Source organism: Bactrocera oleae, chromosome 4, assembly GCF_042242935.1.
Source record: "Bactrocera oleae isolate idBacOlea1 chromosome 4, idBacOlea1, whole genome shotgun sequence".
NCBI lineage: Eukaryota > Metazoa > Arthropoda > Insecta > Diptera > Tephritidae > Bactrocera > Bactrocera oleae.
The window spans coordinates 42,955,263-42,972,727 of record NC_091538.1 but is presented as its reverse complement, the minus strand read 5'-3'; the positions used below and the strand labels follow the sequence as shown (position 1 = coordinate 42,972,727).

The following is a 17,465-nucleotide window of genomic DNA, read 5'->3' as shown; positions in this document are numbered from 1 at the left end:
ACAATATATTGTATTATATGTTCAGATAATTTTGTTAAGACATCTTACATATTGACCATTATATGTATATGGTATAAAGCCAACCGGAAGTATGAAAATGAAAATTAGGTATTTGGGAGATGGGTATTGGCCCGATCTTATCTATTTTTGGCATTACTGCTTTTTATTAGAGAACAACAACAAATGTTAATCAGCGAAAAATCGCTTTATTGTTTTTAAAAATATTTTCCTTTAAGATCTATATAATTTTACATTCGTTTGAATCAATTGCCGATGCAATTTTGCCATTCTGATTGAAGTGATTCCAAAACATACATTATGAACGCATCAACCGCCTCTTCAGCTTGGGCAATTTTTTTAACATTTTTCTCGACCAATCGACAAATTGTGTGGGATATAACGTGAACAATTTCAATTTACAGTCAAATGTTCAATTGAATATGTGCTAGTCCCACTAATGCCTATAGTTGTCTCAATTTCACGATAGGTCACATGACGATCTTACAATATCAGTTTGCGCACAGCATCAATAATTTTCGAAACAACAACTAATTTAAGACGATCTTCACGAAATTCATCTAGAAGTGATTTAAAACCTCGATTAAATTCACCATACCATCGATACTGATCTTTGATGGAGATTCATTCACAACACAAATAGCGGCCGTATGTCGTATGTCAAAACGCTCTCTGAGTTTCAATAAGGTACACCAGATTCCATGATGTTTGAAAATCCTGAATATCAGTTATATGGGAGCTAAGGCAAGTTTTCACCCGATTTTATCTATTCGGCACAATATTCGGCACAAAGGTACACTGCTATTAGAAAAAGGCGCTCTCTCATTTTTATTGAGATAACTCACATATTGGCCGATATATGCGGTATTAAGTCTGCCGGAAATTCGAATATTTGGTATATGGGGCTAAGGGAAAAAGGATTCTCTCCGAATTCCAATTGTATATGTTACACATTGACCTATACTTTCACACTTCCGCTATCTGCGGGCTAGTTCTTAGCCTGAGATTGAAAAGTGAAAACATCAGATGAATCAGAATGTTAAAATAATCCAATCCATAATCCAAATTTAATTGAAATTGGTAGAGTAGGTCCAGAGATATATGCTTTCACATAAATGTGAGCGGATCCACGCCCAATTTTGACACATGCTCCTAAAAAGCCCTTATGTGGCATCCTTGATGTAAAATTTAATGTCTCTGTCGCATTTAGTTATTGATTTATCGCACTTTTAGTAGTTTTTAACAAAACCGAGCTACGAGGGGAATTTTTAATTTTTTGAAAAGTACTTATTTATTCATGAATATCTATTTTTTCCCCTTCAAAGTAATCCCCCTGGGATATAATACACTTATGCCAACGCTTTTTCCAATTCTCGAAGCACTTCTGAAATGCGCTTTTCGATATGGCCACCAGCTCTTCTTTCGATTCTGACATGATCTCATCAATTGTGACAAAACGCTTTCCTTTCATTGGCTTCTCCAGTTTTGGGAATAGGAAAAAGTCGCAGGGAGCCAAATCTGGTGAATCGGTGGTTAAGGCATAATTACTGTTTTGTTTCTGGTCAAAAAATCACGAATAAGCATTGATGTATGAGCTGGTGCATTATCGTGATGCAGAATCTACGATTTGTTTTTCCATTGCTTTTACTCAAAATTTAGCTATTTCGGAACAAACTTAGCTGCCATACGTTTCATGCCCAAAACATTCGAGAAAATTGAATGGCATGAGCCGATTGCCAACAGCCTCTGCACCTTTTTTAATAGGGATTCGACGATTTTCAAGAACAACTTTTTTTCACTGTTTCGATGTTTTCTTCACTTGTTGACGTGGTCGCACCTCCAGAATGCTCATCGTCATCAACATCTTCTCCGCCTTCTGTTAAGCGGTTGTACCACTTATAAACACCTCTTTGAGACAAAGTGTACTCAGCGATTGGAATAGTCAACATTTCATCATTCCATTTTTAACGCAAAATTTAATACATACTTTTTGATCTATTTCTTTCAAAAGTCAAAAATCGAAGAGCACACAAAAACGTGACTAACCTTTTATGTTGTCAAAAATAACTACTAATCGAAATTGGCTCCTAATGCAAGCACATGATAAACATATGTGTCCGATTATAACAAAAACAAAATCTCGATAATCGAATGTACACAGCCCGAGAAAAATCAAAATAGGAGAAAGATGTCATTATTTATTAAATCGTAGTTTTCCAAAAAATAGGTATTTTGTTTTGTGGATTGGGCCATTGATGTCGGTATGTACTCATTGAACAAATTTGTTTAAAAAAACAAAACTCACCTTTATACATTGGCAATATGTATATATTTATCGTAATCACTTTTAATGACCAAAGCGAAATACAATTCGTTTAGCTGCGTTCACTACTTTTTCGAGCATCTCCTGCGATATACCGTAAACATTTACTTTCCAATAATTATACATATGTTACAAAAGAAGTTAGTGTATCCGATTCTTGACCAGAGACATCCAATGAATTTTAGCGCAAAAAAAAACAGTCGATTCGGAGTGCGACATGCCGCTCCAAAGGTTTTTTGGTTCAAACCTTTAGTCATAAAATGGCGATAAATAGGTTTAATGTTTCCCAAATATGTCCATTGTGCTTATTGATACCGCCATTGTGAAATGGGTTCGACCCGTAAATTAACTAAACTTAATAACTCAAAACGATTCATGATTATAATTGTTCTGAAATAAGGTTGTCTAACGAACTCTTTCAGTTAGTAAGTCAAAGTTAATTAACGTTTATATACCGACAAAATAGATTTCCCATCTTGTCAGTAGCTAGTATAATAAGGACGCGCACGTTAAATAAATTAAATAAAACATTTTGCCATTAATTGTTTTATTCATTTATAACAAAGTTTCGGCAAACAAATGGTCAGTGCTATCAAATTGAGTGGAATTATATTGATCAATTCAAATAGAATTGGCACAGACCATTTTCTCTGTAAAATAATATTGTCTCTTCGTAATGCATTTGCCGTTAAATTTAGCTTTTACAAGCATTATGCTATGCTAAATCATCTTTTTGTATTTTCTCTTATTCCAGGAATTTTTGGCGAAGAATAAGGTGGTTCATCGTGACTTGGCTGCACGAAACGTGCTCGTCGCACCAGATCGCACCATTAAAATTGCTGACTTTGGGTGAGTTAACAGCGCTAATGAGTACCTCTTTCATTACATAATTCGGAGTTATTTCAATCTGTTGCTCGCATTTTCATTCTTTTAATAACAGTCATTGTTCTAATTTTTGGGAGAATAATCTAAATGAGGTTATCTTTATCTATTATCTCCATTAACATGCAAATAAGATAGACAACGAATAATTGTAAGCATAGTCAGCTTCTATCATATTTGTTGACGAACATATATAAAGGTGGGATTTTTAGAGCTACAGAACTTTAAAAAACACAGCAAATTTATGAATCGACCAATATTTTATCTTTATTCATAAATTTTATCTCACTTTGTGTTTGAGCAGAGTTTCGTGTATATGGCCTATGCTATGCTACTACTATGTAAGTTCAACGCAGAGAAGGCAAGTTTTCAAAATAAATGTCTATGATTTTTAAATGTTCAAGTGTCAAGGTATACTCTTTTCTCTGGTAAATATAGGGCAGAAGGCATATTCACTAGCTCTAAAACCGGCTTTACATTGGTAAATATCCAAATTCGTTCGCAAAAGTAAAAGGATTTGAAAAAAAGTTTCACAACAATAATTAGCAGGCTTTATTCCGTCTCAATTAGGGAAAAGTATAGTTTGTGAATTGCGAAAAACGGGTGTTTTTTTAGAGGTAATACTTTTTTCGAAGTTCGTCTTTTTGACAGCTGCTAGTTGACACACAAAGCGCGGTGTGCCATTTTGTGGTTCGGTTCGCGTGACGCATGCGCATCCTCAGAGACAGCTATTGCTGCTGTGGAGCAGAGTAACGAAGAAGACCCGAATGAATCTATCCGGCTTCACGCGCAACCGTGAGAGCTGTGCCCGTCCACTTTATTGAAGATTTTGGGAAGGATCTTGGTTTGTGGGCTACTAAAATCCAACCTGTGCAAAAATTGAAGCATGCCTGATTTTCACAGAAAATTTTGTTCAGTGATGAAATTGTCGCATATGGAGTGATGATAATAGACATACCAATGTTGAGACGCGTTACATCCATAGTCACTGTTTGGTGTGCCCTATGAGCAGAAGGAATCATTGGTGCATATTTTTGAATCCGGCTATAATGTTACAGTCAATGGAGAACGCTATAGAGCCATGATAAATTACTCACTTTTTCGGGCCTAAATTGAAGGATGTTGAGGTATAACATTTCTCGCAAAGCTGGATTGTACCACATTAAGAGTTAAAGTTTTTAAACTGATTCAAATCTAGTATATTCTATTCTAATATATGAAAGTGGAAACGAGAAAAAAATTAAAGCTTTAAAAACACTTCATATCTGGCGATGCTATACTTGACTTGTACAATTAAGTATATACAAAGAATCGTAAAAATTACATTAACTGTTACATTAACATGTCACATGTACTTTGTTTTATTATTATGCTTTAAAGCCGTGGATATGCAATTTAAATACCGTTGCTGTTGTCAGCCACAGCTCTCACTACCGCTTACTCATCGCGTTTACTAGCTCTCTCGCTCTCCCCTCTGTGTCAATGAAATTCTTCACTTGAATCTCCATTCATTTTACGTAACATCCTGGCGCAAGTTTAACGCAATTCATTATCTTTGAACTCGCATTCACTCTATTATTATGTATAATTATTTTTGCCAACGTTTTTTATCTCATTTTTGGACGGCATTTACATTGCACCTTTGATGATTACTGCTTAACGACATAATTATAAACAACAACACAGTCTGAGCCGTGACATTTACCAGGAAAATGTTTATAAGAAAACCGGAAATGGAAAATTGCCCATCAAATGGTTGGCCTTGGAATCAATGACTCACCAGGTGTACACGACCCAAAGCGATGTGTAAGTAGTTATAAGAAATTTTTGTGATTTGAATTAAAGAGCTCATATTATATAAGAATTTTTAAAGAATATGTCAGTACAAGAAAAAGCCATAACACTTTCATAGATTTACTCAGAAGAGTGTACACAAAGACCAATACATAAATACATACATATATATGATAACTGAAAAAGTGACAAATACGACGCTAATTTATTTGAAATTTTAATTCATTATCCTTCTTCCAATTTCTTTTTATTTTATCTCACACTCAAAGTTAAACCAATTTAATTGTTTGAAAATTCGAAATGAAAAACAGCCGGTCACAATTTTGTTACAGGTCTTTTCAATGACATGAGTTTTTCTGAAGTTGTTGCCACACAGCGATGCGCACGTGAAGTCTATTCGTGCTTGGTCACTATTGAAATATTTGCGTAATTAAATTTTTATATGTTAGAAATCATCACTTCTATATCTACCTATGTATTACAAGATGTCGCGATACACACGTGTTATTAAATCTAGCACCATTTGCTCAGCATGACGAGCTGAGTCGATTTAGCCATATTCGTACATATGTCTGTCCGTCTGGCTGTATATACGGAACTATATAATATAGCAACTATACAAAGTGGACGATCGGAATCAAGTACTTGTATAGAAAACTTTTTCATTTGACGAAATATCTTCACGACACGTTTTAGTCACAATTTTGTTGCAATCTCCAAAGAAAATGTTCAGATCGAGTCTATATAGCATATAGCTGCCATACATACTGAACGATCAAAATCAAGTTCTTGTAAAGAATATTTTATATTTGTGAATGGTATTATAGCTTTAGTTCAGTTCTATCATTATGTCCATTTATCCACCCCGTTTATTGTTACAAACAACAGTATCTTTTCTTTTTCGCTATCTTTTTTCTTGATGCTTTAATATTTAAAAATTTAAATACATACATGTATGTACATATATCGCTTTTCAAATAGAAATACTCTCAAAATATTATTTTTTTAATGTAACCACTATTAAGGGCTCGAATTTGTAGCAATTGTTGACGATGTTACTAAGTTGATACGTTATAATGGAACTGAAGGCATTTGTGGTAAAAAACACTTACTACGAATAAGCATACTCTGTAGTATTGGCTTTCCAATAAATTTAAATGAATTTAATTTTAAGATCAAATTTTCTCCATTTTAAATATTTAATATTCTCGGCATTTAACATTAATGATCTACTCATTTTATTGTAAAGCGAGCTAAATTCGAGTTCATACATATATAGGTATAGCAAGAGCACGTGCAATGCAATTTTTTCTTAGTACTCAAGCAAATTATTACTTTAACATACATATCTACTTCTGCACACATTGTGGTCCAAAAATGTATGCAATTATTAACACGCTTGAATGATTTTAATAAATTCAAATAAACGCAACGATGTTATGATAATAATGTATTCAAACACGCATGCCATTTTCTACTGGAATTCGCAGACTTATATGTATATGTACATTAAGGTACCCATTATTTCCCAAGTTGGTTATTTTTTTGAAAAAGTCCCTTGAAGATTCAGTTTATGTCATAAAAAAGTTTTTGTCCACTCTAGGCAAGCTCTTTATTTTCAATTTAAAGGTGCCTAATCAATTTACTTTCCCCATATATTTAACATTGGATGTTTTTATCTTATGCAACCTACAACTTGAATAGACTTTAAAGAATGATATTCTAATATAAATTTTCGGCTCTACAAAAAAGGTCTCAAAAATTTTTTTTTTACATTAACATTCGTTTCAAAGTTATACGTTATATATATTATTTCTGCATCTAATGTACTATTGTACATTCATATAGTACACCATGTCGTATGAGCAACACAAAATGTCCAGATACCATAAATTACTTTGATGAATGCTCAGGTCGTTTGATGTATCGCCTCTAGATATTAAAAACTTTTTTTTCAAAAATTTTCTTTTTTTATGTAATCTACAAATTTTACCCTCAGGCTTCCCTTCCGCTCCACCCTAATGTAAATATAGTATTAAGTATCCCTACAAGAACGGTGACATTCATTTTACCACTAGAAAAAGGTTTCTATCATTTTCATCTGGACAGTGTACCAAAAGTGATGTGAACAAACGTATACGTGTGAATTTGCACCTGTGTTTAACACATTAGAGAATTGATTAATTATATTGCTCGCTCTCATGTTTTTTGATGAGACAATCCATCGTAATTGAAAGATATATATTATAGCTTTAAATCTATCACAAATGAAAAAATCTTTTGCCCAGTAAATATTATAACTTTGATTTCTGTAATATAGGTAAAACTTTAAATTAAAATAAATTATAATCTATATACATATATACAAATTAGATGTCACGTTTTGTGCGGTGTAAACTTCAAAACTACTGAACCGATTTTAATAAAATTTCGCACACTTTGTTCAGTTTAATCGAACTTAAAAAATTAGATAGTTCATATCTCAATAATTTAAAACAAGTAAGGAAGGACTAAGTTCGGGTGTAACCGAACATCTTATACTCTCGATAGAGCTTGGGAAATAATTTACCCGCATTTTAAACGTTGTCTTGGCCAAGGTATGCTGAATATAAATGTCAAACACATGTGTTTACTTTGACAACCGGTTTACAGACCTTTTACTTATCTGACAAATAACAGCGATCGTTCAGTAGATACAACTTATTCGGAGAATAAATTGGCTAAGTGAGAAAAAGGTCAGTTGATTTACTTGTCTGATAATTAGGGATAACATTGACAATAACATTCAAGCATCTATGGTTCGAAAATAATTTACAACTTTTTTGTTTGTAAATATATATATATATTGTAAATAAATAGTATAGGCAAAAAACCAACTTACGAAAAAACATCGGCTTCATTATTATGCCATTTCTTACAGGAATTATTGTACTAATACTATAAAGGAACTGGACTCCATTTTTATTCCAAAAAAATGTAATAATCAGCTTAAAACACTGTAGATCCCTCCCTTGACCAAAATGCAGAAGGTGCACGGTTTATCTCGGTTTCCGGCAAAACTACGAATCCTAATGTAAAGATCTATAACTTTTCTTAACCTTTTCACATAATCTCAAAATGTATGTGAAAAATTCAAATAACCAAGTTTTTGGGTTTTTTATATTAACCTTGTACAAAATTTCATATCTTTCACTTAATTCGGTATAAACTTACTTGTTTATGTCCCAAACACACTGTAGTTTTTAATATTCAAAATATTTATTTGCCACAAAGTAAATACATAATTGATCAGCGTGACGAGCAGAGTCGATTTAGCCATGCTCGTCTGTCTGTCCGTGAAGACGCTGCTCATTTGTCGAAACCACCGATATCGGACCACTATAGCATATAGCTGTCATATAAACTGAACGATCGGAATCAAGTGCTTATATGGAAAGGTTTTTCATTTGACGAGATATCTTCAAGAAATTTGGTATTGATTACACTAGCTTACAGTCATTTTGCGACTGTGATGTTGGAGGCTGTTTGTTGCTATTTTTGGGTTGCTAAAATCGAAGTTGATAGTATAAATTTCTTAACACGATTCAAGGGGGTGTACGCCCTCAAACCTCTCAGCACATTAGTCGGAAATTTTCTCCATCATATTTGTTGAGTAGTGTTATTGTCTAAGAAAATTATGCACCCTACCCAGAAATTTTTTAGATCGAACCACTATAGCGGTATTCCATGTTTTATTTGATCTTCACGAATGGCATAGATTATTATTCAATGCATTCCTAAAATCTCCGAGGAAATTCTTCAAATCGGACCATTAAAGAATATAGCTTCTATATAAAAACCGATAAAAATTAGGATATAGATATTTTTATACTCCTTTTTGCTATAAAAAATGCAAGTGTGAAGGGTATTATAGCTCTTTTAAAAGTCAGTAAGTTGAACATTATTAACAAACCTCTACTTTATAATGGTATAAAAACTCTATTCACTACGATGGTAAATATTCTCAGAAAATTCAAAAAAGAAAAACGTTTCCAAACTTCTTTTTTTACTGCTGCTACTACGATTTAACATTTGATTATTTTAAGGCAAACATTTCCTTTTTATGAATTTTATAACTCAATGAAAAAAAAATCATTTTAAATTGTAAAACTCATAGTTTTTACGGAATTTACTGCTCTACAAAAATGTATATAGCCGCTTAGCAATTGCTATGGCCATTAATAAGGCACAAGATCAAACCATGACATTTTTTGTATATTGTATTTATATACAAACGAATTGTAATAAATATACATGTAATGACGTTAGATATTGAAATAACTTTTTAATAAAAATTAAAACGGTCCAGATGGTTACAGTTTATTCAAAAAATGTTGAAATATACAAATTAAATACGTGTGTACCAAGCAACTTTGTACTTTGAAATAACAAAGTATTAACAAGAGAGTAGATGTGGATATGTCTGAAATGATCAGCTAATATTATAATAGTTAATAAAAATAGTACAGATCTGTGGCAACTCTCAGCTAAAATTATAGCTAATATAATGCCTTCTGGCTTTACTTTAAACCTTTCATATCGGTTTATGAGGGGCATATCTTAAATAAAAAACGAGTGAAGCATATGTTTTTTCAAAAAAGGAAGAAATCAGTTCACAGGTTTTCCTATATCTCCGCATTGATATGATTCTATAGCAATCGGCCATACTACATATTTCTGAATGTTAAAAGACCAAGAGCTCGGCAAATGGGAAAATTGGTTCATTACTCGGTTCTACAAACCGAATAAGCAGCTTTCATTTGCCCTCCATGTTTCCATATAGGATAGTTCTTACAATTTATGTAAATTTATTTAACCTAAATTATACATATGGTATATGAATATTTATGTGTGTACATATGTATTCGGGTCTTTCCTTTTTACACAATACACCGTTAATGAATTTTATATCCGTTTTCAAATATTTTCATGTGTATATTTTTTCATATTGGATTGGATGTTACCAAAATAAATATAATAAACCATGCCGTCGTAACGAAAACTGACCTTTATGCATATTTTTTTGCCAATATATAATCAACAGTTGGTCGTATGGCATACTGCTCTATGAGATTGTGACACTCGGCGGCACACCCTACCCCTCAATACCGACGCATCGCCTATTGCATCTGTTGAAGACCGGCTATCGCATGGAGAAACCAAGGAATTGCGGACCTGAATTGTAAGTAAACCATGAACATATTCATGTGTGTCCACACATGTTTATGCAAACAATATATGTAAGTACATATGTACACAAATGTTCGTAAATGTTTTAAGCTTTACACACATTCTTTTGTAGAGGAAATTGGAGTTTAATTTTCAGGCTACTCATAGTTTAAAAGTTTTTTATTTGCATACGCATCGTATATAACACATATGTATTTATTTACTTATATTCAATATCAGGTAATCTCACATTAATGCACACATATGTACATACAACACATATTCATTAGAATGCTCCTTATCTACGAGAAAAACTCTGATTTGTTAGCGCCAAGCCACAGTTCTGTTAGAAATTCATTCAATTTTAAGCCAATTGAATAATATCAGGTTTGGCGATTCTGCGAAGCCTAGAACAAGAGACGAATAAATCTCAACATTTTTATGGTTTCGTTTTTCTTATTTTCTGTACCTATGAACCTACATGGCTTTTCGATAGTGAAATCAAGGTAAACTAAAACCAAACTACCTCAATTTCAACTTATCTCACTCGGTGGTACTATAATTTCTTTGCCTCTACAGCAAAATATCTGCCGGTCGAGAAAGATACCAAGCTGAACTGAAAAACTAATATTGAGAAACTTATTAGAAAAGCTTATGTGGCGTATTGCACGAGCAAGAGGATACTCAGCAGAAACTCAGGTCTAAAACCGAATATAGTCATGTGGATGTATACGGCCACCATTAGACCAATTCTTACATATTGAGCACTGGTTTGGTGCACAGCATTTAAGGAAAATTAGTCATGTTCAAATAATGCGCTTAATATGCTCCTGCGTCCCATAAACGTTTTCATACGGAAAGTGGCAGCATTTTCTACTATAAGAACTCTATATTTCTGATTGGTGATTGGAACAGGAAGAGTTATGGATACAGCAAAATATTTAAACCAGCTTGATTCAAATCTAAATAAATCAGACTATATCCTGCCAAGGTTGGATTTAAATAGTTACTTTCAGTTGAGAATACTCTCTAGACGTGAATGGAAAAGAGGTTTAGTAGAGGAGGGTGATACTACCTCAATCTACACCAACGGGTCCAAAATGGACTGCGGTATAAGGACGGGGGTATACTCCGAGGATCTTGATATCTCTATATTTTTCCGCCCACAAAATTGGCAACCATATTCTAAGCGGAAGTACCAGGTATAGTGAATGTCTGTGGAGTTCTACTCAATAACTATGTAAGGAGGCGGCAATACTAGCCCTGCTTTCTCCAAAGATCAATTCCAGCGTAATAAAAAAATGTAAGTAGGCAGGTCAATTTCACTTGTTTATAATTTGGGTACCCGATCACAAGAACATTTTCGACAACGAAAAAGCAGACGACAAGTTAGGAGCTTGTTCAGACGAATCCGATTTAGAGATATAACAATCAATATACAATTTGAACAAAAAGCTCAGAATAGATGGAAATCTATAACCGAACAACGAAACAGATGTGCCCAAAATAAGACAAGACAAAACCTAAGGACATATTACAAAGGTCCAGCAAAAGTATATATAGACTTACAGCTACTATAATGGGATATGGCCGTTTAAATAACATGCATAAAAAATAGAAATGCCTATAAAATACTTGCTGCAGCTACTAAACCTTGAATGTCTATCTACAGCATAGCGGAGATAAGTAGTTTCATTGAGAACACCAAATGGTTTAAACACAACGATGAAGCGTGTTATCAAGATTTAAAGGTCTTACGATATTGCATGTAGCGCTAATTGTGCCAGAAGGGGCTACACTCCTGCCTACCTAAATAATATAAGCAAAAGCAAAATGTCTTTAATAAGCTTATCGTGTTATATTTTTAATTGAACTTTTACAAGGCTACATTATTTTTTCGACCAGACGATAAACCCGAAATCCAATACTAAACGACTTATCTTCTAATAGGAAGTCTTATACCCATTTTCAATTCATCGATTTCAATAAGTAATCGTAATAATGACAATGATGAAACCCCCAAATTTATATGTTACAGAGCTTTGAAGTGGTTGATTTCATGTGGGAAACACAACACGGTGTTTTTTGCGGCATCGAGCTGCCTTGTCATGTTACAAAAGGAAAAAGGTAAAGAAAGGAGTAAAGAACTCCCTGCTTAAATTGTATGTCAGAATCGATGCAGAAATTTCTTCAAACGATTAGTCGAACTCTATGTTCGCTAAACACTCGCGAACTCTATTGCTTTTTGCAGTAGCTCAATCGAGTTTGTTGTTCTAGACTTCAGCTTTACAATTCCCACCCACTTTATCCCTAACGGGATACGCACTCATTAAAAGAAAATCTTATTCATAGTTTGCCCCGACTTCGACGTTTTTAGATGGCATCGATCTACAGTTGCCAATATTTTTGACAATTTTTTTTTCTTCTGTTCTTGTCTCAAGCAGTGTATTGTGTCTTGAGAGTTGTTTTGTTTTTCTGATTATTGTCGAGCAAGAAAACACTGTGATGAAGTTGCCACGACTTATAGCGACATATATCCGATATTGAGTACTTCAAAGAAATCAATTGGTCTTAGTTCTTACTGTAATTCAAGTAGAAATTGGTTATAATAAGTTTCAAAAGCAAAGCCTCACCGTTTAGGGTTCCTAGAAAACGCTATAACTTTGTTTTAGACCACTGGATTGAAAAAAATAAGGTCCACCCTAAATTCCTACAATACACAGCCACATGCATGTGTGTAAATACATACATATGTATATTACACATATTTTATGCTGAGCGGACAGATTGCTACCGGCAGGATATTGTTCACCGAGCGTTCCTTCATTTCCTTTATTTGTTCACTAACACAGCCAACAAAATGAATTCCATTAAAAATTTTCAGTGCTTTTATTTTAAGGTTTATCCAATGTTTTTGCATTCTTTTCAACTATTTCATGTTGTTTCTCTGTTCTTGTTCCTCGTTTAATAGCTACAACCTCATGCATGCCTGTTGGAATGTGAATCCTGGTGAGCGCCCTACTTTCAGTGAAATTATTAAAATTCTTGAAGATTTTTTGGTTGATGAGCCGGAACGCCAAATCGAGACAGTATTGGGTGTGCCAAACTTGGAATGGTAAGTACACATGTATCACCGATGAGGTGGGGCGAATTTAACGCATATTTGGTTTATGGTTTATTTCTAAATACACAAGCATTTAAATTAAGCACTTACAAATAATTATAATATATGTATTTCACTTACCGCAGTGTGTCCTTCCACCTTCCTGGCTGGCTGATCGATGACAAAACTCGAATATGATTTACCGTACAGATCAGCACAGGAGAATAGGGGAACTGCACACTGCAGTTTACAAACAACAAGCATGTATGTAGATAACATAACATATGTAGTTTGTTCCTACCTGTTTATGCGAAGGGAGAATGGCACAAACAAGGAAACATAAACTATATAGCGGGAAATGTATGTATGTAAATCGAATGCGACACAATTCAAGAGCATATAAAGAAATTGGAATTGAAACATACAACTGTAAAATAGACATAGAAATTAAATATAATATTAGGGTGGACCGAATCTACAACAACCAGGAATACGAGGAAACTATGAATCGATAGAACTACTTGTTTTGTAATTTGTATGCATAAGTATAAGTATAATACATGCATTTCATCGGTGAATAGTTGTTCTTATATAAATTCAGATGTACAATCATTTAGAGATATACATTTAAGACTTTGTGCTTTATTTGTATATTCAACAATGAGTACATACATGGAACAGTTAAATTATGCTCAATTTCGTGCGGATTTTTACGCTATAGCTGCAGCTTCTTGGGGAGAAAAGGACCTGCGCAAAATTTCAGATCGTTATCTCTAAAACTGAGGGACTAGTTCATGATTATACAGACAGACATCGTTAAATCGATTCAGCTCCTCACATTGTTCATTTGTACATGTATATACTTCATAGAGTCTCTGACGTTTCTTTCTGAGAGCATTTTTGTATAGCAGTAAATCTACTTCAAAACTTTGAATATTCCCATCTATAATGATTATTATTTCATTGAGTTATAAAATTCATAAGAAAAAAAATGTACCTTATAATAGTCAAACTTCCACAGTTAATATCCTTTAAACGCTTAGGTTTCAGAAAACACCGTAAGAGAGTATTTTGAAGAGCATTCAATATCCTATAAAATCTGTAAAACGAGATATATTTTCAAGTAGTTGGAAGCCAGATTTGAATTTTTCTCTCTGATAATAAGAAAAAAATAAATAAAAATGCGGGGACCTTCCCGTTACAATTAAAATACTTGGAGAGACTTTCTTAGAGATATTTTGAAGGAAGGGTTTCTTGATATAAGCAGGAGTACCCTTTAATTGGGAATATGCCGTACTTAAATAGTATTCAAGAGAATTGACTTCACTACTACTACTACTTCACTTTGTAAGGCTCAATTTATTAATTGTAAAGTGACTTTAGATATTGATATTGTTAATTAAAGTTTAATTCGTAATTATATAAAAACAATATACGCTTAAGAGTATGTTATACTGGACTTACCAAAATTTAGGAAATATTCTTTCATAAATCATATACAAATATAATTTTAAAATATTTATTTATATGAGGAAACAAATTGTATAATATATCGTCCTCCTTTCATTATTATTCTCTAGCATTGAACAGTACAGCCCTAAAGATAGTCAATGCCAACAACAACAACAACAACAAAAGCAACAATATCAAGAGCAACCAGAAGATAATGATGATGAAATGTTGGATACGTCGAATATGGATGACTCATATTTGAAGCCATTGTAGTCGACTAAGTCGACTTGAGCGAACTCTTGAAAATTTGGAGAACAAAAGTTATTAAAAGCATTTATATATAAACTTACTAATATATTAATAATTGTGAAATATTTGTGGCCGACCAAGAATTAAAGGGGCATTTGTAACATTCTTGAAACCGACTACTACAAATGTCACATTTATGTGGATATGCCTGTACTTATGCGTAGACAACTAAATAGAACATAGCTTAATAAGGTTAAGTTAAGTATGTTTACTATATATCTAAGAATGAAGGAAGTCAAGAGCACTTCAACAATAAATAATATCACACACATACAAGTACACCCTGTAGTTAAATGAACTAGAATTAAACCATTCTAAATTCAGTTCAACTATTCAGCGAAACTAAGTCTTATTAAAATTTATAATTTTTTCGAAAAATTTCTGAAATAAAAGTCACATAGGTATAACTTCAGATTACTAAGCCCATAACAAATTAAAAATCGTGTTATTTGACATAAAATCTGTTCACTACGACAGCTCTCATTAACAAAAGACAAAGGTCTGAAAACTACTGCGAATTGAAATTCAGCAAAAGTTTGCTTTTTATAACGTTTGTTTTATTTCTATAATTAGTTAAAAAAGTACTCCCGCCGACTACCAATCTTTGAAACATTTTTTTCAACTCAAAGTTCCGTTTTTAAGTCTATCAAACAGAAAATCTATGTACTATCGTTAATGGAACCATTTGAGATTTTGAACTTCGCTGCTCCCTCACTAATAGTTAATTTATCATTTTTGGAAAAAATTTCTTTAATGTGTACAATGTTTTCATACAGTTCTGATGGCCTTTCAAAGAAAAACATATTTTTTTAATAATCCTCAATTTTATTTTTCAAAATAACAGATACACCAATATAGCATTATTCTAACATTTTGATATCATTGTGGAAATACGATTTGTTGTTAGCTTCAATTGGGCTTTGAGTTCAAAACTATTTTTCAAAAAACCTTTAAATAACTGACCACTTTGTGATCTGCTTTCCACATTGCGCATTAACTTCTCGGATCGATATATTTTGTTAATCTAATCTGTTCTAATTAAAGGAAAGCATTTTCTCACAAAAAAATGTCTCCTAAATTTATGGAAAAACTTTGTGCCGACTAAATTCTTTTATTTTTATATTAATTGATAAGCAGATTTTATACGGCAAAATGTATCCAATAAATAAATAAATGTTAAGCTTTAAATTTAACGCTTGTGAACCTATTATAAGCTCATAGCTTCAACTATTCACTGCAGGGTACAAATGTATGTGTGTAAGTCGTTGACGAGTAGCGAAACGAATCATTAGACTCTTACGAAGTACTACAAGTACGATCCAAACAAAATGCGCTTGAAAGTGAAAAGGCAGTTGTGGAACAAACTAAAGCTCCACTTACTAACTGGTCAATCGGAATTGGTAATGAATATCACTCGCAAAAATGGCAATGAAAATGAAAACCAAAGCAAATAGCTTATAATTTCGTAGAGAAGGAAGTTGATGATGAATGATTAGCAGACTTCAAAGAGTCGCATTTAAATAATTGTGTGGGAGCATACATTTTAATATTAACTCATACTAACTCACATAATTTTAAAATATCAATGACCTAAATTTACTCAAAGAAACTGAATTAAAAATCTATAATACATGTAAGTTTAGAAAAATAAATAGTTTAAGTAACCTTAAACGTCTTAAGTAAAATAAGATAACTGTTTTTACACATTTAAAATTAAATTTTATTAATTAAAAAAGAAAAGACAATACCGTTAACAAATTAAGAAAATGAAAGCTACAAAAATACATTTTGTTGTTAAATTTTTGCTAAAATGAAAATAAAAAAAATTACTATATAATATATAAGGGTAATGACTAAGAATTAAAAAGTAATAATAATTTACATTACATACATATCCATTATATCATGTATAAATACTATATATGAATACGTAAATGTGTCGAACTAAAATATGCACATAAGAATAATTTAAACTATTTTTGTGAAAGCACGTCTACATGTCTCAAACAAACACAGGCACAAATTATCAAACGTTGTAAAACAGAAGGTGTTTTTTGTAAATTAAATGGTGTTTTTTTTAGAGGTATAGAACTTTTATTTCAAATGAAACACCGAAAGGTAAATGCACAAACTTATAAAAAAAAAATTGTTTGTACGCGTTAAGGGGTAAGGCAGTCTCTAAGCTCTAGAAAACAATTGACTATTTACTCTCGGAGTAGGTTGGGTTAGGTTATTTTGGCAGGCTTGCAAGCCACGCGTAGACCAGTTTTGGTCCTTAGCGATGCCAGATGGGATGTCATTACGTAGTTCACGATCAGTAGTCATGCTTCAGCATGCCAGCGCTTGAAGCAATTTTCAATAGGTTCTGCGGCCACA

General features: G+C 32.8%; 1 protein-coding gene across 2 annotated transcripts in view; it reads left to right on the top strand.

Annotated features, from left to right (window-relative positions):
* Window positions 1–17,171, top strand: part of tor (tyrosine protein kinase receptor torso) — a 106,168-nt gene extending 88,997 nt beyond the window's left edge. For both annotated transcript variants that reach the window (XM_014232042.3, XM_070108200.1), the window contains exons 13-17: window positions 3,096–3,190; window positions 4,910–5,029; window positions 10,101–10,238; window positions 13,197–13,340; window positions 14,909–17,171. In XM_014232042.3, coding sequence (XP_014087517.2) covers window positions 3,096–3,190; window positions 4,910–5,029; window positions 10,101–10,238; window positions 13,197–13,340; window positions 14,909–15,053 — 642 coding nt within the window. In that variant the 3' untranslated portion in view covers window positions 15,054–17,171. The remainder of the gene's footprint in view (window positions 1–3,095; window positions 3,191–4,909; window positions 5,030–10,100; window positions 10,239–13,196; window positions 13,341–14,908) is intronic.
* The last annotated feature ends 294 nt before the right edge of the window (window positions 17,172–17,465 follow it).